We start from the raw sequence: 26,601 nt of genomic DNA on the forward strand, positions 1-26,601 counted from the left end.
ATTAAACAGTAACTCCCCATTCCTGCCTCTCTCTAGACACTGGTAACCACTGTTCTACTTTCTGTCAGCTAAATTTTTTATCTCTTAATTTGAAATAGCTAATTACCTGTGTGGTTTTTTTGGTGGTTGTTCTTTTTGGCTGTTTATTTAAATAACAATTGCTACTAACTTTTATTATTTACTAAGTAGCAGATGCTTTTGTAAGTTACATATATATTAATTAATTCAATCTTCAAAATTATCCTATAGGGTAGGTGGCTTTGTAATTCCCACTTTATAGATGACGAAATGGCCACGGAAAATTTAAGTAACTTACAAAAGTTTACACAGCTGGTAAGTAGTGAGACCAAGATTCATGGCCAGAAAGTCTCCCTTCAGAGTTCATGCTTTCTACCAGTATTAAGCTGCCTCTCAGTTATTAGAAATTAATTTTAGTATTGATATCAGGAGAGTGTTTTTTCTTTAGATGGCAGTACATTTGCTTCACTAACAAAAATTTTCCTTTTTTTAATAATTACTTTATATTTTAGTAGCATCTTATATTGCTATTTTGATATTCTTGAAAACTTACCTATACATCAATCAGCCAATGATAAGGCTGCTCAGTAATAGCAGACTGAAATAGTGAAATGGAATACAAAGTAACCTCAAATACAAGAGAAATTTTGTCTAGCTCTTCAAGCTGGATCTTTTGGCCTAGTTAATGAAAAAACTTCATTCGTTTCTTTAATAACTAACCTCTTAAAGTCACAAGGCATCCTTAGGAGGATATTAGAAAAGAGTTCTACCTCATAGAACTAAGAATGGAAAAGTTCTTAAGGCTATTCCTAACAACTAGCTGCTGTGAAAATATAATCTTTGGACTTGATCATACATTAATCATATACCATCATAAATAAAGCTTATCAAACCTGTAAAGTTTGAAGTGGAGTAACAGGTATTTGTTGCTGTTGCTGCTGGAAATAGGCAAGTTGGCTATAAGGTGTTGACAACTGACAAGCAGGTGGAAAATCATTCTTTACAACTGGGGTTCTAAAACTAGGAAAGATATGGTTTTAGTTTAAAACATTTAAATTGTAAAAAACAAGATTCTGATTCAGTTTTTGTATGATTTCAAAAGATACACATAAACTTAAGTGTATTACATCAAACAGAATCCAGGTCTGTTTTCATAATATAGTTAATTATTCTAGGTACACCATCACTAGAAATTTCATTTGGGGGTAATTCCTTCTGAAAGTAATTTTTTACCCTAGACAAGAAATTCTTACTAGTAAAATTAGTCAGATGATATTTAAAATATGGAGTTGGGGTTATTTTACAAGAATTTAGCCAAGGCAAACATTAGCGTATGGATGGTCATAGAGTTTATGAGTGCGTTTTAATAATCATGTTCTATTAACAGCTTGCTAGAAATAAAAGCCAATAACATCAGAGGAGTTTGGTTTTTGAGCTTAAAGCTGTTGAGTTCACATTTGTGCTCACTATTCACTGTCACATCCTCAACAACTAGAATGGTGCTTTGCACAAAGGAATTCTACAAAAATTTGTAGACAATAAATAACCTAACTTCATAAAAAATAACTACATCAAGATTCTAGTTAGCAACCATTTATAAAATATTCCAAAGTACAATAAAATGAGGTAATATATAGCAAAACTATATTAAATTGGTAAGACACCAGGCTATAAAACCTCATTTATAAGGCCAGTTCTAATTAAGATCAAAGAGTACATTATGAAAATGAAAAGCAAAAGGCATCATGGACTTAAGTTATTCTCTAAGACATTAAAAATATATTAAAAATATGCCCACAAGCTGAATGATATGATGTATGATATTGAAATATCATTAATTTGCTTTTGCAGTATAGTTATTTCCTGTCAATCACCACTGACCATCCAATTTCTTCACTCATCCCTCATTCCAATCTGCCCAAGTCTTTTACTTTAGAACACCCTCAGTACTGAGTGAGCTACACAAACAATTTCTTTCAGAAACTATCACATACCAATGAACATGTCCTTTGCTATAAAATGTACCTACCCTTTATCCAGTCTAAGAATGCTAATCTTTAAAATATCTCTCTCAGTAACAGAAAGCTATCCATGTGGCAATGCAAATTATCAAGAAGTTTTACATATTTAGAGTATTTATAGACTGTAGGTACAGATTATAACAGACTTTCAGAACAATCCTTAAAAATGTATTGTAGTCATCTTCCCCTCCCCTTTTACAGATGAAAAAATGGATACTCAGAAAAATAACAGAAGTTTGGAAACTTTAACAGAGCAGGATTCAACTATAGATTTGGCCCTGAAGCCCAGGTTACTTCTATTGTGCCAAACCAAGCACCAAAGGCATTACCAGCTCATGTAATCATCCAACGCACTGCTACTGGGTGTTTTACAAACAGATTTTGGATCAATCCATTTAGGTGCTGATATTGGTGGTGACTGCTTTGAAACTGAAAATGCAGGTTGCTCAAAAGTTGTTTGTTTCTGCTAAACCAAAATAAAAGAACATCACAACTTAGAGTTTTTAGTCACCTGTTGAATTGTTTTACAAACATTATAACTTCTAAAGGAAAAAATAAAAATATGAAATATACAAGGTTGCTAAAATAAGTAAAACAAATGTATTCCAGAATTCCAGTAACTTTTCAGTATAGCTCTCTTACTCTAAATTCCAAAGCCTATTATATTTTCCGCAAAGGGATTACAAGTAGAGGGAAGGCACACAGTATTGTTTAACAAAACAGGATCTAATATCCTCTGCCATCAGGGCTACTGTAACCGTTACTGAACTTTTATCATCTAAATAAGTACTCTGTACTTCTGAAAACTAGTCTTTCTGTAACCAATAAAACCACAGTGTATGGGAATGGGTAGCTGAGGTGAAATTAAAGAAATGGTCATGAGAGAGGGCAGAGTTATGAATTTGAAGTAGATGAAGTGATCCAGAGGCTAATATCTTCAAGGAATGATGGGGAGTCACTAGGATGTTCAGAGATGATAGCAATGAGCAAGGAACAGATTGGTATATCCAGAAAGCAGAAACAGTCTGGACATAGCTATGGGGAGTTTCTAGCTATAAGGTCAGATGTGAGACAAAAACACTCTACCTGAGAGGGCTTCTGGAGAAGTAGGGACCTCAGGAAACCACCTAGTTTCTTTTGCTTCTTTTCCTAAGCATGCTTTTCATTGGTTTTCAATATGTTCACAAGAGTATACAATCATTAGCACTATTTAATTACAGAACATTTTCATCATTCTAAGAAATTCTGTATCCATTAGTGGTCACCCTCCATTCCCCTCTTCCCAGTCTCTGGCAAATACTAATCTACTTTCTGCCTCTACAGATTTGCCTATTCTGGACATTTCTTATAAATGGGATCACTCAATAGGTGGCCTTTTGTGATAGGGTTTCTTTCACTTAGTGTCCTTTTAAAGTTCATCCATGTTGTAGCATTTATTAGTACTTCATTATCTTTCATTATTGAATAATAAAATGAAGTAATTAACTTAGAGTACCACATTTTGTTTATTCACTCACCAGTTGATGGATATTCAGGGTTATTTTCAACTTAAGTAATTATGAATAATGCTGCTATGAATACTCATGTACAAGTTTTTGTGTGGATCTAGATTTTTCAGTTTTCTTGAGTATATACTTAGAATTGCTAGATCATATGGCAACTCTATGTTTAGACTTTTGAGAAACTTCCATACCATTTTCCAAGTTATTGCACCATTTTACATTCTCACCAGCAATGTATGAAGGTTCTAATTTATCTACTTCCTCGGCAACATTTGTTATTGTCTCTTTTTAATTATAGCCATCTTTGTGGGTATGAAGTGGTACCTCATTGTGGTTTTGATTTGCATTTCCCTAACAACAAATAAATGGTTTTGAGTCTTTTTACCATGCTATTGCCTTTAAATTTCAAAAAGAAAGAAAAGGTGTTATTTCAGATGATCCGTGATTTAAACTGTCACGATCTTTCCCATTTAACATCATCTATTTCAGTACTTAGATCTTTAATAAAGTAAGATAAAGATGGTGTTGGGAAAACTGGACAGCAACAAGCAAAAGAATTAAACAACCACTTTCTTTCACCATATAAAAAAAATTAACTCAAAATGGATTGAACACATAAATGTAAGACCTGAAACCATAAAACTTCCATAAGAAAACATAGGCAGTAAGCTCCTCGATGTCAGTCATGGCAAGGATTTTTTTGGATCTGACACCAAAAGCAAAAGCAAAAAACCCGGGGCGCCTGGGTGGCTCAGTGGGTTAAAGCCGCTGCCTTCGGCTCAGGTCATGATCCCAAGGTCCTGGGATCGAGCCCCGTATCGGGCTCTCTGCTCAGCAGGGAGCCTGCTTCCTCCCTTCTCTCTCTGCCTGTCTCTCTGCCTACTTGTGATCTGTCTGTTAAATAAATAAAAAATCTTTAAAAAAAAAAAAAAAAAAAAAAAAGCAAAAAACCCAAAAATAAGTAAGTGGGACTATATCAAACTAAAAAGCTTCTGCATAGTGAAGGAAATCATTAACAAAATGAAAGGCAAATCGTCAGAATGGGAGAAAATATATGTAAATCATATATCTGATAGGGGGTTAATATCTAAGAAATATAATGAACCCCTATAACTCAAAAGCAAAAAAAGAAAACAGTCCAATTAAAAAATGGGCAAAAGATGTAAATAGATATATAGACATATTTTTCCAAAGCCACATAGATAGCCACTAAGTAAGTAAAAAGATTATTATTATTATTTTTTAAGATGTTATTTATTTATTTGACAGACAGAGATCACAAGCAGGAAGAGAGGCAGGCAGAGAGAGGAGGAAGCAGGCTCCCCGCTGAGCAGAGAGCCCGATGCGGGGCTTGATCCCAGGAACCTGGGATCATGACCCGAGCTGAAGGCAGAGGCTTTAACCCACTGAGCCACCCAGGCGCCCCAAGTAAAAAGATTATTAACACCACTAATCATCAGGGAAATACAAATCAAACTACCTCACACCTGTTAGAATGACAATTATCAAAAAGACAAGAAATAACGAGTATTCGCAAAGATGTGGAGAAAAGAGAATTCTTGTGCACTATTTGTAGGAATGTAAATCAATGTAGCCACTATGGAAAACAGTAGAGAGGTTCCTCAAAAAATTAAAAATAGAACTATCTTACTCCCAGCAATTGCACTTCTGGGTATTTATCCAAAGAAAATGAGAACACTAACTTGAAAAGATACATGCCTCCCTATGTTCACTGCAGCATTATTTACTATAGCCATGATATGGGAACAACCTAAGTGTCCATCAATGGGTGAATGGATAAAGAAAACGTCTCTCTGTCTCACACACACACACACATACGGAGGAGTATTATTAGCCATTAAAGAGTGAAATTTTGCCATTTGTGACAACATGGATGGATACTGATGGCATTATGTTAAGTGAAATAAGCCAGACAGAGATAGACAAATACTGTATAGTAACACTTATACATGAAATCTAAAACAAATAAACAAAAAAAACCAACCTCATAGAGAGCAAATTAATGGTTGCCAGAAGTGGGAGTGGGTGGCAGACAAAATAGGTGAATGGGGTCAAAAGATACAAAGGTATCTCCAGTTACAAAATAAATGTTATGAAAATGTTAGGTATAGCATGTTGACTATGGTTATTAGTACTATATGCATCCTTGAAAATTGCTAAGAGAGTAAATCTTGTAAGTTTTGACAAGAAAAAAAACTGTATAGCTGTATGGCTACAGATATTAACTGAACTTATGGGGATCACTTCATAATACAAATCATTAGGTTATATACCTGAAACAAATGTTGTATGTCAATTATATCTCAATGAAAGAAAATATAAAATACTTATTTTTCATAAAAGTATATCTACAGTCACATGTGATGGATTTATTGTTATTTTTAATAAGTTAATAAATATTTTAAAAATGTCTCAGTTTTATTTTCTAATACAGTAAAAACAGATGAATATAACCTACACAAACAAAAGCTCTTTAGGGGTCTTGTATAAAGAGGACCCCAAGACCAAAACATGTTTGAGAAACACTGAGTTGGAATGTAACTGAAAATAAAGAGGAAAGTATAGCCATGGACTATATATAGGTATGGCTCTCTAGTAACCTACCAGATCATTCTTTCTGAAATGACCTCTGGCCTTTGGGAATGATCATTCAACCTGTTATAAATTCACATACATTGTCTAGTCTATATTTTCCTATTTTATCCCTGGGGATGAGGATGGGAAATTGTCAAATACTTTGGCATAGCATTGCAAGAGTTCAGGGATCAGCATACTGTGTTCTTTAAAGCACAAGAAAGTAAACATTTGAGGCTTTCTAAGACAGATGGCTTCTGATACAATGACTCAACTTGGTTTTCATGGTTTAAAAGAAGTCAGATAGTAATGAATGGCATGGCTGTGTTCCAATAAAAGGTTTTTTACAGACAGGCAGGAACCAGATTTGACCCGTAGGCTGTAGTTTGCTGACCCCTTGCACCAGTTTAGCAGAAATCTAGAAACACCACTGAAAATAAGACTTCAGCTTGCCATACACTTTTATTGCATCTGTGACTATGAATCATCATTGTTTAGTGAATAATAATAAAAAAATCCTCTAAGTAAATTATTCCACCAACTATGGCACATAAGGATTTAATGAAATAAGAAAACATTTCACCTGATCATCCACATTATAAATAATAGCAATGCTACACTTGAGAGGAAAAGAAAGTTACCTCTGTATCAACTTTTCGGGCTATCTCCTGAATCTGCCACTGATTTGAAGATGCGGCAGCATTGTGGTTTACACATTCTGGCTTTCTCATAGACTGCCACTGTTTCTGGTTACTCTCTGGAACCTTTGGTTCATGATGTTCCTTAGCTTCTGAAATTGCATTTATGGTTATTATCAATAAAAGGAAAAGGTTTCTGATAATAACAAGATTAAATCTGAGCTACAAAAGAACATGTTACAAACTGTATTAGCACTTTGCTCTTATTAACAAGGAGAGAAACCAAAAACTTAAAACTAGCTGCTGACAATTTGCTTTTAGCAAATCAATTTTATTAAATGCCACACAACCATCTTCCTAAGCTGCTATCTAGAGCTTTAACAGAAACGATTCTGAATTTAAATACTTCTGGTCTTCACCAGAAAACACCAAATAAATAAGTAAAAATTTAAAAACACATAAACATCATAAGGTCTCACTAATAAAGAGAAGCTAACCCACTCTTTTAACAGACCTCTAGTTTTTTTTTTTTAATTTTAGGGGCGCCTGGGTGGCTCAGTCGTTAAGCGTCTGCCTTCGGCTCAGGTCATGATCCCAGGGTTTTGGGATCGAGCCTGGCATCAGGCTCCCTGCTCAGCGGGAAGCTTGCTTCTCCCTCTCCCATTCCCTGTGCTTGTGTTCCCTCTCTCACAGTCTCTCTCTATCTCTGTCAAAAAAAAAAAAAAAATCTTAATTAAAAAAAAATTTTACCTTAAACTAGCCTGTTATCTTATTTTCTTAATCGTCTCCAAACAATAGAGCCTCAACAATATATTTACTATTCTATGATTATCAATATTCATTCTTACCATGATAATAAATGCAAAAATTCTAAACTAATATTTGCAACAGATATACAAAAGGGATAATGAATTATGACCAAGTTATGTTTATTCCTAAATGTAAAGTTTGCATAACACTTAAAATCAATTTAATTTGCCATAATAACAGGACTAAGAAGAAAAATACATGATCAACTCAAATGCAGAAAAAGTATTTGATAAAATTCAACACTCAGTCACAAAAAACTAATGATAATCTAAGTAAAAAGCAAAATTCACTCTGTTTTGATATTTGATAGAGTAGGCACAAAAATCTACAGCAATTATCATGAAAGTAAAATATTGAAAGCTGCCCTCTAAAATAAGAAATGAGTTAAGATAGCCACCTAACATCCTTCCTATTCATTGTTCTGGTGTTAAGTGCAATACAGCACACACACACACACACACACAAATATGTTAAAAGAATTAGAAGGAAAAAATGTTATATTATTTTCAAACAGCATGAAAGAATCCATAGAAAAATATTAGAATTATTCTGTAAATTTAGCAAACATCACTGTATCTGAAATCAATAACTAAAACCAGTTACATTTTTATATAACAGCAACAATGAAGTAGAGGATAAAAAATTTTTAAAAAGATCTTATCCATCAACACAGCATCAAAAAAATGTCAGCTATCTAGCAATAACTCTAGCAAAAGAAAAATCTCTACACAGAAAATGATTCTCGATGATATTTTAAACACTACTTGAATGAAAGAAGGAATATGTCATCTTAGTAGATGAGAAAACTTATCTGTTAAGATGTCAACCTGTCCTGTTAGGGTCTTAGTTAAAAATCCCCTTTTTTACAAAATGGCATCTGTTAGATTCTAACATTATTATACAGAAATCTAAAAGGCCTAAATAGTTGATACAGCCTCAAAGATGAATGAAGTTGGAAGAATTTGCAACTGACAGATATACTTATTGCAGTAATTAAGATAACACTGGCACAAAAATAGATAAAAAGAACTATGAAACAAAGAAGAATCCAAAGCCAGATATCACACACAAGATCACCTAATTTATAATTCTCTGAGGGAAAAGAGGGTCTTTTCAATAAATGATGCTGGACCGACTGGATATTCACATGGGAAAAAATACAATAGAATCCTGATACTTCACCTTACACATACACAAATATTAAGTTCAGGTAGAATATAAAATTTCTATATAAATAGAAATATGTGAAAAGAAAAATGATAAATATATGATATTTAAATGATAAATATATGAATTTAAATGATGAAAAATGATAATTTGTAAAATATATGGAAATATAACTACGATCTTAGAGTAGAAACAAATTTGTTTAAAGACAGGAAACACCACATAGAAAATGACTGATAAATTAAAATGCATGATATTTAAGAATTCCTTTTCTTAAAAAGTCTTCACTACATAATGGGAGAAGTTACTTGTAACACATCCATCCAACAAAGAATATGTATCTAGATGATATAAATATCTCTTAGAAATCAATGAGAAAAAGAAAGAAAACCCCAACAGAAAGATTGGCAAGAGATTCAAACAAGAACTTCACAAGAGGATATCAAAATGGCCAATAAACAGAAAAATATGTTCAACATCATAAGCCATCAGAGAAGTACAAATTAAAACCACAATAAGCTACCACCTAGCAGCATACAAATGTCTAAAATTAAAAACCAATAATAAAACAATTGGGACTAATATGGAGCAAGAGCAAAATAGTTGCTGGTCAAAGGTACAACCATTCTAGAATATGGTTTGGCACTATCTGCCACAGGTGAATGTATGCACATCCTGTGATCCTACAACCCCACTCTTTGAATACACTCATAAGAAATATATAGGAATGAAATGCTATTTCACTGGGTTACCATTTGGACAATTTTGTGACTATAAGTTTTACTATATAATAAAGTACTACTGGCACTGTGTAGGTAGGTACTCAACAAGCTTTTATTGAAAAACATTAAATTAGGTGTCTGATTGGTACTATTAAGCATATTTGGTCAAAATGATTTTTCAGTAATACTAGTTTATAATAGATGTCATGAAAATTTCTTCCAAATATTAGAAATAGGAATCTCTTCTGAGTCAAAATAACGGCAAAAGAGACTATTCTAGGGTGATTAATAGTCCCAGTTTGTTGGGGACTGAGGGTTAATCCGATTTAGGAAATTTCCAGGGCTAACACCAGGAAAGTCTCAGTCTGGAAACCAAAGAGTCTCAGCAAGCCTAATTTGTCCCAGTTTTCCTCCTCAGTCCAATTAAAAACATTCAGTCAATCTGTCAGCCTTTGTTTGGACAAGAATCATCCAATTTGTGATCTTGTTCAAAAATCTTTATCAGTATTCTGATGTCTAAAAAAAAAACAAAAACAAAAACAAAAATAAAAAACCACTTTAAGCCTGGTATTCAGTCTACCTAGTCTTATCTCCCACTTCTATATGACCTGTTACAGTTTTTCACACAACTAGACTGATTTTGATTCCTAAAATATTTTATTCTTTTGCTTTTGCTATTCCTTCCATCTGAAATATTCTATCACTGCTATTTCTTCCTATTTAAGCCCAAAGACTTCTTCATGTTTCTTTTCCTCCACAAAACATTTTATCTATCCTAAATCAATTGGTTCTCCAGGTTTTTCCCTCTTCTGAATTCTCATAATATTTATTTATGTGTTTCTCATGACACTCTCTAAACTCTATACAGCATTATATTTATCAGTCTCTCTCCCGTGCTGGATGGCAATCTCCTTGAGACCCTGTCTCATTCATTTATATACCCTTAGAACATTTATCATAGTACTCATATAGTGGAAAATCAAATGTCTGATAAAAGAGAAAAGAGAGAACTGTCCTATAGATAATACAGCTTCTGTGTTTTTTCCAGAAAGTATTTGTCAAGCCAGCTGAGAAACCTAACCCAGCCCAATTGTACTTAGGTTAGAAACCTAACCCAGTACCAATTGTACTCCATTCTTCTTTCTATGCATCTTTTAGGCAAATAAACTTATGTTGCTACAGAATTTAATACTTTTTCATACATTCTATATAACTCAACTGGCATACAAGATAAAGGGATTTAGATACAGTCTTACATTGCAATTCTTAGATGGCTGGTCAACTTTCCCAAGCAACAAAGTGGTGCTCTTCTCCTTTTATTTTTTTTCCCTTTTTTAAACATTTTATTTACTTATTTGTCTGAGAGAGAGAGAGAGAGAGGGAACACAAGCAGGAAGAAGGGGAAGCAGGCTCCTTGAAGACCAGGAAGCTCGATGCAGGACTCGATCCCAAGACCCTAGGATCATGACCTGAGCTGAAGACAGGCACTTAACTGACTGAGCCAGCCAGGTGCCCCTAAAGTGGCATTCTCAAGGAAGCTTAGTTTGTTTCTCTTACCTCCTAATTTTGTTAGAAGACTTGATTCAGTTTTATTCTTCAGGGTTACTGAATCAGTAATAAGTTCAGAACTCTTCTCATCTGACATCAGAGTTTCCTTGGAATGGATATTTTGAATAGACTACATGAAAAGAATAAGATATCAAAAAATAAAGTCTCATAAACAATAATACCACTAATTTGCCTTAGTTTCGAAATACTGAAGTCTCATCTATGTGAAAATGTTGCTCACTAAATTATCTACTATCATCAGATGTAGACTCACAAACTAAGAAAAGATTAATTTCTTTAATTATTGACTAGAGCATCAGGAATGGCCATAACCATAAATCTGGGCAATGTGTTTTCAATGGACATAATCAATTGCTAAAATACTCTCACTTAAAAAGAGAGATTGAAATTTTGAATCCAACATAAAACACGCCTCATTATTTTGTTACTATGATTGTATTTTATCCCAAAAATGTTAGTGAAAATTAAGATTTGTATAAGTCCAAGACTCTAAATCCAAAAAGTAAACTTTGGTAAAATAAGAATAGATCATGAAATAGAGGAATCACAAAAAATACAAATTGAAAAGACCTACACTGAGGTCAAGTAAAATAAGAATAGTATAACCCCTAAAAATCAGTGCACCAGAGACTAAAGTTTTATCTTTGAATTTACAAAGATACATCACATTTACTCTCATTGCTGTATGAGATGCCTTGTCAGATCGTATGATTAAAGACACCAAGAAACAAAAGTTGGGGGGAATGACTCCCCCACCTATTCCCAAACCAGGCCAACTAACCAGCTTAAACATACACGTAATAACTGTTACTTCAAAGTTACCTGAGGAGATCATTGATCATTTTGCTACCACCTCAGTTTTGGAAGAACAGTTTAGGACTTCTGTATCACTTCCCATTAGTAGTCCTATATCTCTTGGGCCTGGAGGAACACTGTTGGACCCTTTCCCCAGAAAAAATTCCATGGATCCTGGATCAGTAACCCTTGCTCCATGTTAAGATCTTAAAATTCAAATACCTTTAAGTTTCTCAATTCACTGGAATCATTTCCACTTGATTTAGATCCAGGCACAATCATATCTCGGCGTTCTGATCCAGAGGTCTGTCTACTACACACAACAGAATAGTTTTAATACTTAACATGAAATTAATCTTTTCAGTGTTGTTTTATTTTTCAATTTTGAAGTTGACTTTTTAACAATATGTACACTTCCTAAATGGAAAGATCTCTTGAAAAAAAATTTTTTTTTTAAAATAGTATGATTATAATACAAATATAACGAAATTAGGTGCTGGGTTACGACAAAAGGGATAAAGGTAAGTAGTACATCATTATGTGTTAAGTAACAGTTATAGCTAAGTATGACTGTGGTAAAGGAGAATGGGATAGCAGTATGTAGGTCAAACTACACTCATATTGCAAATAGCCTAAGGACTCAAGTATAACCTTCCCACAGGCTTCCACAGTGCCGAGCCTATAGTCCAACATAACAAACACCAAGAAAATGATTGGTTTGTTTTTGTTCTTATTTTTCTATAGTGAGAGAAATTCTCCTTTATTCTTCAGCTATGTGTTTGAAACAGAGACGACAAAAGTCATCACCTAAGATTTTAGACAACCAAAATGCTCTCTTAATATCTATCTTTAGTCAAGCCCTAAGCATGACAGGATTTTAATTAAAGAGAATGCCAACTAAAAATAAGAGTTGTTCTTCTGAAGTTTATTTGCAAAATGGTTCTTTGGAATCCAAGGAGACTTTTCTAACAGAAATAAGAAATCAAGAATGATTAGAGTCAAGAACAGACCAGAAAAATTTCCTTAGCTAAGCTGGGTTACTAGATTTCCACTTCTTTTTAGGAGATAAACACTCAATTTGAAGGAAGGAGAACACACTGAATGGAATGAACAATATTTCATCAGTACCCGCCCTTCTTTACCTCTTGATACCCTGGGCTCTGAAACAAATGAGTGAATCTGTCATCTTTCCCACTGATAGCAGCCCTTCTCCTTGAACTAGCTAGCAAAGAAATTGTTCCCGCCCTTGCTAAGACTTTCATACGCATGAGAAGAGATTCTTACCAGAGAGGCTATCCATAAGCAAATGTCCAGTCATTAGATTTTTTACCCCAGGGACATCTGCATAAACTTTTCAGCTTAATATTGACTTAATATTTTTTCTTCTGTGTTTCCTAATTTGTTAATCATTTCTTTAACTTTTTTTTTTTTAGATTTTATTTTAAAGTAATCTCTACACCCAACATGGGGCTCATACAACCCTAAGATCAAGAGTCACATGCTCCACCGACTGAGTCAGCCAGGCACTCCCATTCTTTTAATTTTTAATGAGTGAAAAAGCAAAATAAAGTCATTCCTTTGTCCCTAGTAGCATTTAGAGACTTGGTAACCTTTAATACTAAATAAAAATTAAATCATAATTACTATTAGGCAATAAAAGACTTTGTGTCCATTCGGTCATCAATCTTTAAGTATTGAAAACAAATTACAATATTAAAATTCAAACATACCTTTTTGTAAAACTTGGTACAACCGAACCATCTGTCTTCCCATAATCCGGGCTACTTAGAAGGTTAACTGGGACTCTTCCAAATGGGCATGACTAAAAATGTTTTGAAAGATTAAGTAACCAACTAGAAAATAAACATATACCTTACTACTTAATCAAGGCAAATTAAAAATTAACTTACCCGTTTGTTTGTTTGTTTCAAGGGATTTCGATGACCTATCTCTGCATCTTGAGGGGGCAGGTTCTCTCTATACAGAAAGAAAATACCCCAATTTTTTAAAAGAATAATATTAACATAGGTATTTCTATTAATTGCTAATGTTACCACTGTAACATTAAAATACATATGCAGGTGTATAAATAACGTAAATATATGGTGAATATTTAAAAAAAGATTCAGTTTCCTTACCCATACAAAAACCGGGCTTTCGTAGTCTGTCCTCTGGAATCACAACTGACATTCCTATTCTGTAAATGTCCAAGTGAACTGGGGAATGATTCTTGAGCAGTCAATACCACAGATGCTGTAAAAAATTTTAAATTGTAATTAAATTCATAAAGATATAAGGAATACACAAAAAAAGTAATCTCACAAATAAGAATATTTAAAAGGATAATTCATGGTAAACATCTGTCCCCAAGTAAGATACGCACACATGAAGATGTTATGAAGATAATTCTCTAACTATACTTTGCAACTGATTTTTTTTTAAAAGATTTTATTTATTTATATGACAGAGAGAGACACAGTGAAAGAGGGAACACAAGCATCAGAAGAGGGAGAGGAAGAGGAAGAAGCAGAACCGCCCCCCCACCCCAGCAGGGAGCCCAACACAGGGCCCAATCCCAGGACCCCCGGATCATGACCCAAAGTGAAAGGCAGACGCTCAACCATCTGAGCCACCCAGGCACCCCACTTTGCAACTGATTCTTAATGACATACCTGTTTCCCCAGAATAAAGGCACATTCCCTATTTCTAAAAATAGTCATTCTTTTGCTTAGATTGAATTGTTTTTAATGTATTACTAATGAGTTTGATTAGGGGAAAAAAATTCCAAAAGGGTTAATATTTTGTTACTTCTAAAAGTCCTACCTCCTTTACATCTAAAATTTAATCTTAGATTTTGATCATTCAAAAATACCAAATACAGGGGCACCTGGGTGGCTCAGTGGTTTAAAAATACCAAATACAAAGATGGCATTTAAAAAAAAATATTATCCTGGGGACACCTGGGTGGCTCAGTTGGTGAAGAATCTGCCCTCAGCTCAGGTCATGATCCTGGGGTTCTGGGATGGAGCCCTGCCTTAGGCTCCCTGCTCCCTGGGGAGTCTGTTTCTCCCTCTCCCTCTACTTCCCCCTCTTCCCCCACCCCACTTGTATGTGCACTTTTTCTCAAGTAAATAAAAAATCTTTAAAACTAAATAAATAAAACACTATCCTGTATTCTTTTTGCAGACAATCTACCACAGAAAAGTAATAGCACACATTAAAACATTTACCTAATAAACTCTTCTTTTCCTCCTCTGAAAGTAGCTGCTTCTTTTGAAGGTTTAAATTCCGAATGGCGATTTCCAGCATTTCCAGTGGTACTGCTCCACATTCTACAGCTTTATGAAGAAGTTGTTTACTTTTTTTGAAATTACCTAACAAAGTAAAAAATAATTGTCATTTTAATGCAGCAATCTTTATTCCCCAAGTACTTATTCATCAGGACCTAGGGAAAAATTTAAAAGGCCTAGGCAAAAATATTTATTCCAAGATTCATGTACCTTATTTCATAAGCAAATAATAGCAATTTCTCTTTTGATAATAATTCCTGTCAAATAGTTTACTTATAGAATATGTAATTAACATAATTATGCATTAGCTTTACCACCATTTTCCACTTTCGAAAGTAAAAGAAATATAACAAAGCAATATAAAGTGGGGGCAGCAAAAACCAAATAAAACAGGAACTTAAGGAACTTTGTAAAAGGGAAAACTAAGTCATAGATATTACTATAGTCCCAAGAACACCAATCTATTCCAATAGAGTATAATAATTATGATTCATCACAACCTTTAGTTATTAAGGTCGACATCTTTTGCTAAAGGGAATCCTCTATCAAAAGGATTCACATTTTAAAAATAGCAAAGATTAGTCTTTAAGCTACCAGACTTAGCTATACCAACCCCAAAATGCAAAATAATTGAGACTACTATAATTATCTGACTACAAACAAATCAACAAACTTCCTTTCAATTGCAAACTTACTAATATATTTTGTCTAGAATTTGATTTATAAATATCAAATGTATACATCATGGATCATATGGAATGTGTTATCAGAACTTATGAGAGCCACTCAGCTATGCTACACACTTGGCACTTTGGATATAAAAATGATTAAGAGATGGCCTCTAGTTTCTGAGAGTTTACAAATTTCAAGACTATAAATATATCTGATAGTGGCTAAGTATACATTTATTCAGAGTTGTGGTATTTCAGGATTTGAACATTTTAGGGCAGCAAAAGAAGAAAGGCAGGCTTAGATAAGAACTAGTAATTAGGGAGCTTAATAAGGTCATAGACCCCTTTGAGAGTTTGATAAAAACTATGGAATGTCCTCCAACATTACAAAAATATACATACACACCAAACTACACATAGGATTTCAGAGATGTGCGTATTTCCTGAAAGCCTATTCATAACCTTGTTCAAAATAATCACAATTTGACCTTGAGGCCACTACTACATTGCAATGATAAAGTTTCCTTTTTACAGATAAGTTGAGATTTTCAATATTTATATATTCTAAAGATATAAAATTTATAGTTGCTGTTGATAGGCCATAATACTTCAACAAATGTTTTAAGTAAAATGAAGAAAAGAAAGAGGGTATTAAAGGTTTGGCCAAACTTACTCTAATAAGCAAGAATTAATCAATTTTCCTAGGCAAAAAGGGAATGATTGTTTTTTAAAAGTCACCTGACAATACACAGGATGGATTAGAGATAATTCAGATAACTAGGACTCAGAAATACTGCAAATAAGTAAAAGTTCAGGGTTTCAAACGATTTCCTGAAGTTTTTTTTTGTTTTGTTTTGTTTTCTGAGTTTTTACTAAGGCTTTTCTCTAACCTCAGTCCTGGGAAATACACTCCAGTGACTGAGCCCTGCTTTGAGCACCATGATGGGGATTCTGGCTGAGCCAAACCAACAGTGATGTGTGTATTACTGGTAGTAAATGGGATCAGGGTTGGAGCAGAGGGAAAATCAGGAACATGTGGCTAGAGGGCTGGCTGAGCCTGGATCCAAAAGCCCCAGAAAATGAGAAAAAAAAAAAAAAAAAAAGACAAAAGAATAGTTAGGCTAAAAATGTCTGAAGAAGAGATTGCCATGGTTCTATCCAAAAGTCCAAGACTACACAAGAATCAAATGAACAAGAAATAAAAGCTTCTACAGCAGTTTGCTTTTCTTTTTAATTAAAAAGGGGAAGTACCAATTAATGCCACAGTTTTATTTTGCTATATGTTTTGATAGTATGAAACCATAGTATAAGGAAATTTTATCTAAGTGCTAACTTAAGTATCTGATACCCTTTTATCACACAAGTATTCAGTGAAAAAGTCACTTTCTTTTGGACATTTCCTGAATCTAATTAATTGCACAAATACGATGTTCATACTTATTTCCCTGGATTATGCCTTACAAGTAGAAAAGCTAGTATAACAAATATTCTCTGCATTTACACTTTGGTGGCATTCTTCCCTCATATTCTCATCTGACCAACTTCAATGACTTTTGTCTCAAATTTCCACTTCATATGTATTATTTAACATTACAATGTGAGTTATAGCAGGAAGTTATCTGTTACTTAAAATTTGGACTTGACGTTTTCAAATTACCTTGTGATAGTTCAAATTGTGCAAAAGATATATGCACAAAAGCAAATTTCTTGCAGTTTGCTTTGGCCATCTGAAAGTAGTCACGGGCATCATCCGGCTCCTGAATACTATAATAAAGATTTTAGAGTCAAATATTAAGAAAAAGGACAGAGCTACTTAAGTTTGATATTCCTCATTCAATTTTCCAAGGGACATGGGATATTGTTTTTTTCTGTGTGTAAAATTAAATACTAATAAGTTAGTTTTTATAATCTTTTTAGGCAGATACCAGAATATTTAACTTTTGTGGGAATATGTACATAGTAAATAGCTTACAATACTCACTTGTTAATTACAAACAAAAGCATTTGGTTAAAAAATACTAATTTTCTTACAATTGATCCTGACATATTTCTTTTATAATGTAGTTATGTGCTATGTAATTTAGTTAGTTAAATGTAGTTTAAAAAGTGAATACTTACGCTTTTAATTCAGCAAATCTCACTTGAATTTGAGCAAAACTCTCATTTTGGCCATATTTATCTGGAGGAAGTGCTTCAATTGCCTGACTGTAACGACCAATCAATTTATTTAAAAGAGCATCATTTAGGGGGACACTGTTTTTCTCTAGTTTCAGCAACAAATTCAACCAGTCCTCTGGGTTGTTGGCCATCATCATAATTTGGTTAACAGTTCCCGAGTTATCTGAGTAAAAGGAACAAAATATACCACAACAAATGCCAAATTGCACTTTCCTTTCTTTCTATTTTTTTTTTTTAAGATTTTATTTATTTATTTGACAGACAGAGATCACAAGTCGGCAGAGAGGCAGGCAGAGAGGCAGGCAGAGAGAGTAGGGGAAGCAGGCTCCCTGCACTTTCCTTTCAAATGAGTTAATAATTTACATTCTCAGTATTAATGTACATAAGCTCCTTAAAACACTTTAAAACTTTAATAACTCATATAAATATAAGCAACTTATTTACTGCATGTATGTCATTATAAGAGTTTATTTTACTACTAAAGTTACATGTTTTGAAGGAAAGAGAAACTTTGGAAGTAAGCTCTTTTATAAGTTTATTTTAAAAGACCGTATGTAGTCCAAGAAATTTTTATGCTCTAGCAGCATAATTCTATTTCAGCCCCCTAACTATCCAAAGAAAACCTAAGCCTCTCCTACAACCACCTGTAACAACTTTGTTAGAAAATTCTTCCTCAGTGACTTACTCATTAAAAATTTAAAAAATTTATTGCCCCATTCCTACCATAATCTTCCTTACAACCTCATCCATCAAACATTATCTCCATATACCTCAAACTTACCTTTAACCCAATTAAACCCAATTAAACCCAATTAAAATTTTAAAATTAAAACCAATTTATAAAAGTTAAGTAACTGGTATGGTTATTTTCTTCTCCATTATTTATCTTTCTCCATTATTTTCATGTTGTAATTTTTTTTTTACTTTCTTTACTGTCAATTTTTTTTTTAAGATTTTATTTATTTGACTGAGAGAGAGAGAAATCACAGAGCACAAGTAGGCAGAGAGGCAGGCAGAGAGAGAGAGAGAAGCAGGCTCCCTGCCGAGCAGAGAGCCCGATGTGGGGCTCAATCCCAGAACTCCAGGATCATGACCTAAGCCAAAGGCAGAGGCTTAACCCATTGAGCCACCCAGGTGCCCCATGTCAATTGTTTTAAAAAGACAAACTGAATTAATGTCAGTCTCTTGTTCAGGATATTTTAGTCATTACTAAACATTATTAAATTCAGATTTCCCAAAGAAACTATCATTCCTTCTATAAGTTTCAGTTGCCTTCCATAAGGGCAAAATCTTTGCTTTTACAAACAAAATTAGTGTTTCTGCTTTTTACTAAAACATAACATACTCATTACTTTGCTTTATTTTATATTTAATCTGGCCTGATATTAATTTCATTTTCCCTGTTGCCTGCAACAGGTCTAAAGAAACCACTCTGTATTGGAACCAGAAAAGACTGAATAGCCAAAGGAATGTTAAAAAAGAAAACCAGAGCTGGTGGCATCACAATTCTGGATGTCAAGCTCTTTCACAAAGCTGTAATCATCAAGACAGTATGGTACTGGCATAAAAACAGACACAGAGATCAATGGAACAGAATAGAGAACCCAGAAATGGACCTTCAATTCTATGATTAACTAATCCTACTCAACAAAGTAGGAACGAATATCCAAGAAAAAAATTCTCTTCAACAAATAGTGTTGGGAAAATTGGACATGCAGAAGAATGAATGGTTTCTTTTCTTTTTTTTTTTTTTTAATTTTATTTATTTATTTGTCAGAGAGTGAGCACAGGCAGAAGAGAGGCAGGCAGAGGCAGAGGGAGAAGCAGGCTCCCTGCTGAGCAAGGAGCCCGATGCAGGACTTGATCCCAGGACGCTGGGATCATGACCTGAGCCGAAGGCAGCCGTTTAACCAACTGAGCCACCCAGGCGTCCCGAATGAATGGTTTCTTATACCATACATAAAGATAGACTAAAAAAAAAAAAAAAAAAAAAAAAAACACAACCCCAAAAGTGGATGAGAGACCTAAATGTGAGAAAGAAATCCCATCAAAATCCTAGAGAACACAGGCACCAACCTCTGTGCCCTCGGCCATCGCAACTTCTTGCTAGACTTGTCTCCAAAGCCAAGGGAAACAAAGGCAAAAAGGAACTACAGGAACTTCATGAAGTTAAGAAGCTTTTGCACAGCAAAGGATGCAGTCAACAAAATCAAATGACAATGGGCAGACTGCGAGAAGGTATTTGCAAATGTCTTACCAGATAAAGGGCTAGTCTCCAAAATCTATAAAGAACTTATCAAACTCAAAACCCAAAGAACAAATAATCCAACCAAGAAATGCACAGATGACACAAACAGCCATGTCTTCAAAGAAGACATACAAATGGCCAAAAGACCCAAGAAAAAATGCCCCACATCCCTCGGCATCAGGGAAATACAAATCAAAACCATGATGAGATACTACCTCACACCTGTCAGAATGGCTAAAATGCACAAGTCAAGAAACAACATATGTTGGCGAGGATGCGGAGAAAGGGGAACTCTCTTACACAGTTGGTGGGAATGCAAGCTGGCGCAGCCACTCTGGAAAACAGTGTGGAGGTTTCTCAAACAGTTGAAAATAGAGCTACCCCATGACCCAGCAATTGCACTACTGGGTATTTACCCCAAAGATAAAAGTGTGATCCAAAGGGGCACCTGCACCCCAATGTTTATAGCAGCAATGTCCACAATAACCGAACTATGGGAAGAGCCTGGATGTCCATCAACACACGAATGGATAAAGAAGATGTGGTATAGATATACAATGGAATATTACTCAGCCATCAAAAAATGAAATCTTGCCATTTGCAACAATGTGGATGAAACTAGAGGGTATTAATGCTAAGCAAAATAAGTCAATCAGACAAAGACAATCTCACTCATATGTGGAATTTAAGAAAGAATACAGGATCATAGGGGAAGAGAGGAAAAAATAAAACAAGACGAATCAGAGGAGACAAACCATAAGAGACCCTTAATCATAGGAAACAAACTGAGAGTTGCTGGAGGCTGGGGAGATAGGGTAACTGGGTGATGGACATTAAGGAGGGCATGTGAAGTAATGAGCACTGGGTATTACAGAAGACTGATGCATCACTGACCTCTACCTCTGAAACTAATTATACATTATATGTTAATTAATTGAACTTAAATAAAATTTAAAAAACAAAAACACTGTTTGCAAATGAATCCCTCAGGCCTAAGCGTACTCCATTCTCCCTCTACTCAGAACTTAAAATTGCGCCTTTATTGTGTTAGTATTTATTTGATGCCAAACATATTTTACAGTGTAGTGTAGTGATTATATGAATTCTTGTCACCTAGAAACCATGGTTTTAATCTTTGGATTTCCCTCAATACTTATGAGAATGTCTTATATCCTAGTTATCAATATATGTTAAGTATTTACAGTTTTGAGTGAACTAAGAATTTTTTTTTTTTTTAAAGATTTTTATTTACTTACTTGAAAGAGAGAGAAAGCGTAAAAGAAAACACAAGCAGGGCGAGCGGCAGAGGAGGGAGAAGCAGGCTCCCTGCTTGGGGCTTGATCCCAGGACCCTGGGATCATGACCTGAGCCCAAGGCAGACGCTTAACCAACTGAGGCACCCAGGTGTCCTGAGCTAAGAATTTTAAATAAGGACCCATCTTGGTGCGCAAGATTTAACAGTATTTAAGTACACATAATAAAATACAGTAATATTCTACTAAGATTTTGTTTAACACCAAAATGATCATTTTCTAGGTTGTTTCAGTTGAATATGATCTACCATCATGACTAGATCTCAGGTTCTTCCACTTATTGTCAATCCCTCATTCATTTATCATTCATTTAATAGTACAGATACAACAAATTTATCCAAAGGTCACTTCTCAAACAACCTCAATAATTAGAAATATAGAGAGAATTACGCTCCGAGCTAACTGCTCATAAAGCTAGGGTATCAAACTTTGGGCAGTTTTGCTCATTCATCAGCCAATAAAAACTTAAGTATCTATGACATCCCAGGCACCATTCCAAGCCCTGTAGATATAACAAAACAGATAAAAATCATGGCTTCATGAAACTCACATTCTAGTGGAGGAGACAGACAACAAATTCATGAGTGAATTAGATGTAAGGTGATTAATGCAATGGAGAAAAATAATACAGGGAAAGGATACACATGCTCACACCAGCAGGTTGCTATTTTAAATAAGTTGAGTTAGGAAAAGCCTCACTAAGAGGACCTGTGAACAGACCTGGAAAAACTAAGAGTAAGTAGAGATCTCAGAAGTGGTGTTCAAGGCAGAGAGCAAAAACAAAGGAATTGGGATAGAAGCTGGTCTAGCAGTATAGTACAAGAGATAACAAGGAAGCTACTGTCGCTGGAACAGATTAATAAGCAAGGGAGAATACAATTAAAAGGGAAGTAATAAGATTCTCCACTGTCAAAAATCAAGTGTTTGACTTTAAGTTTATACCATAATTTCATTAAGATTCATAACATTTTCTCAGTTTGTAGCAAAAAAAAAGAACGGAAAAAAACAGCATATCTACTGATGGTGGGCGTATCAACAGAAATAACAGCTGACAAAATGGAAGAGTTAAGAGCACACTAAAAGAAGCTTCCGTTTTTAAGAAAGCAGAAAATTGTGGGAACATTTCCACACAGAAGGGTTAAAATATAAAGTATTTGTAGTCTAATCAGCAACAATTACTGAGAAAATTACATTTATGAAATACAAGTGGTTAATACTTCATTCCTTTACCTTAGCAGGCACTCAAAGAAAAGGAACTTACCTGTAGTATCAGCAGAGACTTTATTCAAGCTTAACTCATCAGTAAGGTCTTCATTTTTAAATTTATTTTTAATATCTCTCACTTTGTTCATTATTGAATCAATTGTCAATTCTCTGCCACTTAAATCCTCAGCCTCCATTTCTAAGGCCAAAAAAAAAAAATTGAACTGGTCATCATTCCTTTCTACTAGCATTAAAGAAAAAAGTGTTTCAACTAGCCTTTTAGAACCCAGAACACGAAAGCTTCAGTTATGCAAACCCATCTAAAAGCAGATATTATGAGTAGCATTTGTGAAACTATGTGCGTGACAACAACAGCACATCCTTGTAATTTGTCCAGCAAGGTTTCCAATAGGTCCGATACACCTTTTCTACCCAACAGAATTTCAATGAAACCATTGCACAGCACAGAAATTGCTGCCTCTCCTTGCTTTCAAACTTTACATTTTTTTCCCCACGCTTTCCTTTCACTTTTTTTCCGGATTTATTTCCTCTGGGCCATCTGCAAATTCAGTCATTTTTTTTTTAAATGTGAGGGAATGTTTGCTTGGATTCTGGTAGTGACATATAGCCATAAAGAATATTTTTGAGGGGCGCCTGGGTGGCTCAGTGGGCTAAAGCTTCTGCCTTCAGCTCAGGTCATGATCTCAGGGTTCTGGGATCTAGCCCCGCAGCGGGCTCTCTGCTCAGCAGGGAGCCTGCCTCTCTGCCTACTTGTGATCTCTGTCTTTCAAATAAATAAATAAAATCTTGAAAAAAAAAATAGTTCCCTTGCACTTTAAAAAAAAAAAGAAAAGAGAATATTTTTGATAATGAAAACCATTCCTTTATTCACTTACTGTATGTAAGCCTCCACATTGCAAGTGTTTTCAAAGCAGAAAATATACACGTTATTGCCTTTTATTGATGCATGGGATATCAGAAGGCTTGTTCTTATGCCTTTCTGGCAGAATTTTGATTTGTTATCTTAATCATTTTAAAACCAAAAACCTACTGTATTCTTACAGCACTGAGCACTTGCTCATCTGCACGGTGGTGATGTTGCTAAGTGTCTGCAGTCATTCTTCCTGTCAATCTCAGGTTTGTGATTCGCAGACATTAACCCATTAGCCCAGGGTAACTGATATCAAAGCCGCCCCTGACCTCGAGTTTGGCAATGAAAAGGGGCGATGAAGTCGGCACCTAGATACCGCTACTTGAAGTCAGGTTCAAAAGGTAACCGTCAGAACGAGGTCACTGTCTCCTCTCCCTGTTCTAAAACACCAGGCAAGAGGGCGTGTCTTTTGCGAGAAGACTTCACGTCCCCCAGTCTCTCCCCAGGTGCCGCTAGGCCCTCTCTTCAGCGAGGTACACACCCACCTCTTGTTTCCCGGGTCCTCAACAAAATCTCCCTCACCACCCGCTGGATTGGCGGAAGCAGCGAGACCTCCCCTCCCCCTTCAGTTCGTTTAGCCGCGCCCTACGTCTTCTACCAGGCTCTGCATGCTCTCCGCCTCGCCCTAACCACTCACCAACCCTCGCGGCTAAAGAGCCCACACGCGGGCTGCCGCCGTTCCTCGGTGTCCCCGCGAGGGAGAACTCACCGCCAGAAAGCGGAGTTGGGAAGAAAAGATGGAATCCAGATTTCTCGTCTCAAACACGTTTGAATCTCCCCGCCGCTATCGTCGCGACTGCCTATTGGTCAGTTCTAGTCACGTGGAAGCGTCTGTCGTAAGAGGCTTGTGTGCGTCGGCACGGCCCCGCCCACTGCGGTCAGCCAATTCCGCCATGGAGGTTCCTGCGCTAGGATTCCACCCGGTCGGGAAGGGCGGTACTAGGGCGCCTGTATTTGGTGGGCGTTCCTGGGCGTGTCCCGGGGCGTTCCCAGGCCGGTTTTCCTGCACTTTATGGTTTAACCAGGCGAAGCTTTTGCTGGGGAGGGAGCCGCCCCTGGACAGAGCTACCTCGTGAGAGGAAATAGTGACGGGGACCGCTGCTCCCGGCATCAGGACCTAAAAGATGCCGTGCGAGTCGGTCCTTCCCGCCGCACCGCCACCGGATTCCGTCCTTCGCTCTCCCCACTGCCCGCCTTAGAGAGGATATGGCAAGATCTTAAGTTTCGATCGCAGAACTACCTTCAACTCTGCGGCCTGCGCAAGAATCTCAGTCCATTTTGTCCTTGAACTGCCACTTGCGCCTTTCCGCTATCCTAAAATAAATAACTCCGCGCTTTCTCTTCAAGCCAAGGCCCTCCCTTTTGTCAGAATTTTGTGCAGAATTCACAAGCCCGTCTGGATTGCAGCGAGTCTGATCAGCCTCCTCCCTCGGAATTCGTCCCATTCTGGAGCTCACGGAAAGGGTACCTCCCTAGTAATCCACCCTTGCTGGGCCTCTGCTGTTAAAGTGGCTTTGTGGTTCAAGGCAACACTCTTCTCTCCCAACAGAAGAGAAGTCTTTGTTGTACCAGCATTAGGACATATGCTGTATGGTCCCACAGGCTGATTCGTTTTGTGTATGTGTAGGAAAGGAGCTACAGCTGTCACTCGTTTACTCCAAAGCTGTCCTTGGAGTCCTCCCACTTCCAGCTCTGGCTAGCCACTTAGCCAGCAAGAAAGCCCTTCCCCACTTACTGCATCTTTCTATATCCACTGGCTATGTATTTTTATCTCAGCAGGACAGAATCGTCTTGTAGCATGGTTGGGTGATCGCCACCTTTACACCGTTTTGTCTAACACTGCTTTTACTTGGAAGGAATTGACTATTCCCCCGATTCTGTTGGTCTCTTGGAGCCTGATTTCAAAACTTGCATTTTCCTAAAAAGACATCCGCTGAATAACCTCACCCTAACATTTCTTTCTATATACTCATTCCTTTGGTGATCTCCAGTCTTAATTTTTAAATATCAACTATATGCTAATGACTCCCAAATTTATATGTCCAGCTGAGCTCTCTCCTCCGAACTCCTGAATCATATATTCACTGCCTACTTAACATCTCCACTCCCTGTCTCATAGGCACCTAAAAACTGAAAATGTCCAAAACTGAGTCCCGGATCTTCTCCCTTAACCCCCAAACGTGTTTCTTACAAAATCTTCTCCGTAAGTGACAGTTTCATTGTTATAATTTTTAGGCGAAAAGCTTTGGTGTCATCGATGACACCACATCCAATCTATAAGCAGATTGTATTAGGTCCATCAAGGTATTCGTGGAATCCTACCACTTCTCCGCACCTTCACTGCTACCAACCTAGTTCTTCCTCACTTAGATTATTAGTACCGTAGCCTCCTGGCTCGTCTCCTTGCTGCCTCCTTGGCCTCACTTCAATTTATTTTCCAGCACAGCAGAGTATTCTTCAAACACATCACCTCACTCCTTTGCTCTAAAACCCTTCAGAGCTCCCTGTCTCACCCAGAATAAAAGCCAAAAGTCCTTACAATGGTCTAGAGCTTACTGTTCAATATGGTAACTACTAGCTACATAGGCTATTGAGCACTTAAAATGTGGCTAGTGCAACAGAGGAACTGGATTTTTAAATTAATGAGGTTCACTAAAACCTGATATTTTAGGCAATTATTAGGAATTTTTTAAGTATGTTTAGAACCTGAATATGTGACGTTACTTTTTCAAGTGTAAATCCTGTGAAATCTAAATGCAGATTAAGTACTTTCTGTGCAAGTACTTATATGTTGTGTATAAATACACACTGGATTTTGAAGACTTAGTATGAAAAGATAATGTAAAATATATTATGGATAGTGTAAATATTGATCACAGTTTGAAATGATATTTTTATATATTGTATTAAATAAGATATATTATTAAAAT

General features: G+C 35.9%; 1 protein-coding gene across 1 annotated transcript in view; it reads right to left on the minus strand.

Annotated features, from left to right (window-relative positions):
* The window catches only part of TTK (TTK protein kinase), a 41,921-nt gene extending 17,452 nt beyond the window's left edge, over window positions 1-24,469 (minus strand). The window contains exons 1-13 of the mRNA XM_080806140.1: window positions 24,381-24,469; window positions 22,799-22,939; window positions 17,917-18,139; window positions 17,456-17,562; window positions 15,068-15,211; window positions 13,976-14,090; window positions 13,748-13,814; window positions 13,568-13,659; window positions 12,060-12,150; window positions 11,031-11,151; window positions 6,778-6,926; window positions 2,369-2,505; window positions 912-1,038 (exon numbers count right to left, since the gene is read on the minus strand). Coding sequence (XP_080662266.1) covers window positions 912-1,038; window positions 2,369-2,505; window positions 6,778-6,926; window positions 11,031-11,151; window positions 12,060-12,150; window positions 13,568-13,659; window positions 13,748-13,814; window positions 13,976-14,090; window positions 15,068-15,211; window positions 17,456-17,562; window positions 17,917-18,139; window positions 22,799-22,937 — 1,512 coding nt within the window. The 5' untranslated portion in view covers window positions 22,938-22,939; window positions 24,381-24,469. The remainder of the gene's footprint in view (window positions 1-911; window positions 1,039-2,368; window positions 2,506-6,777; window positions 6,927-11,030; window positions 11,152-12,059; window positions 12,151-13,567; window positions 13,660-13,747; window positions 13,815-13,975; window positions 14,091-15,067; window positions 15,212-17,455; window positions 17,563-17,916; window positions 18,140-22,798; window positions 22,940-24,380) is intronic.
* Between the last annotated feature and the right edge of the window lie 2,132 nt (window positions 24,470-26,601).

This window comes from Martes martes (assembly GCF_963455335.1).
Source record: "Martes martes genome assembly, chromosome: 6".
NCBI lineage: Eukaryota > Metazoa > Chordata > Mammalia > Carnivora > Mustelidae > Martes > Martes martes.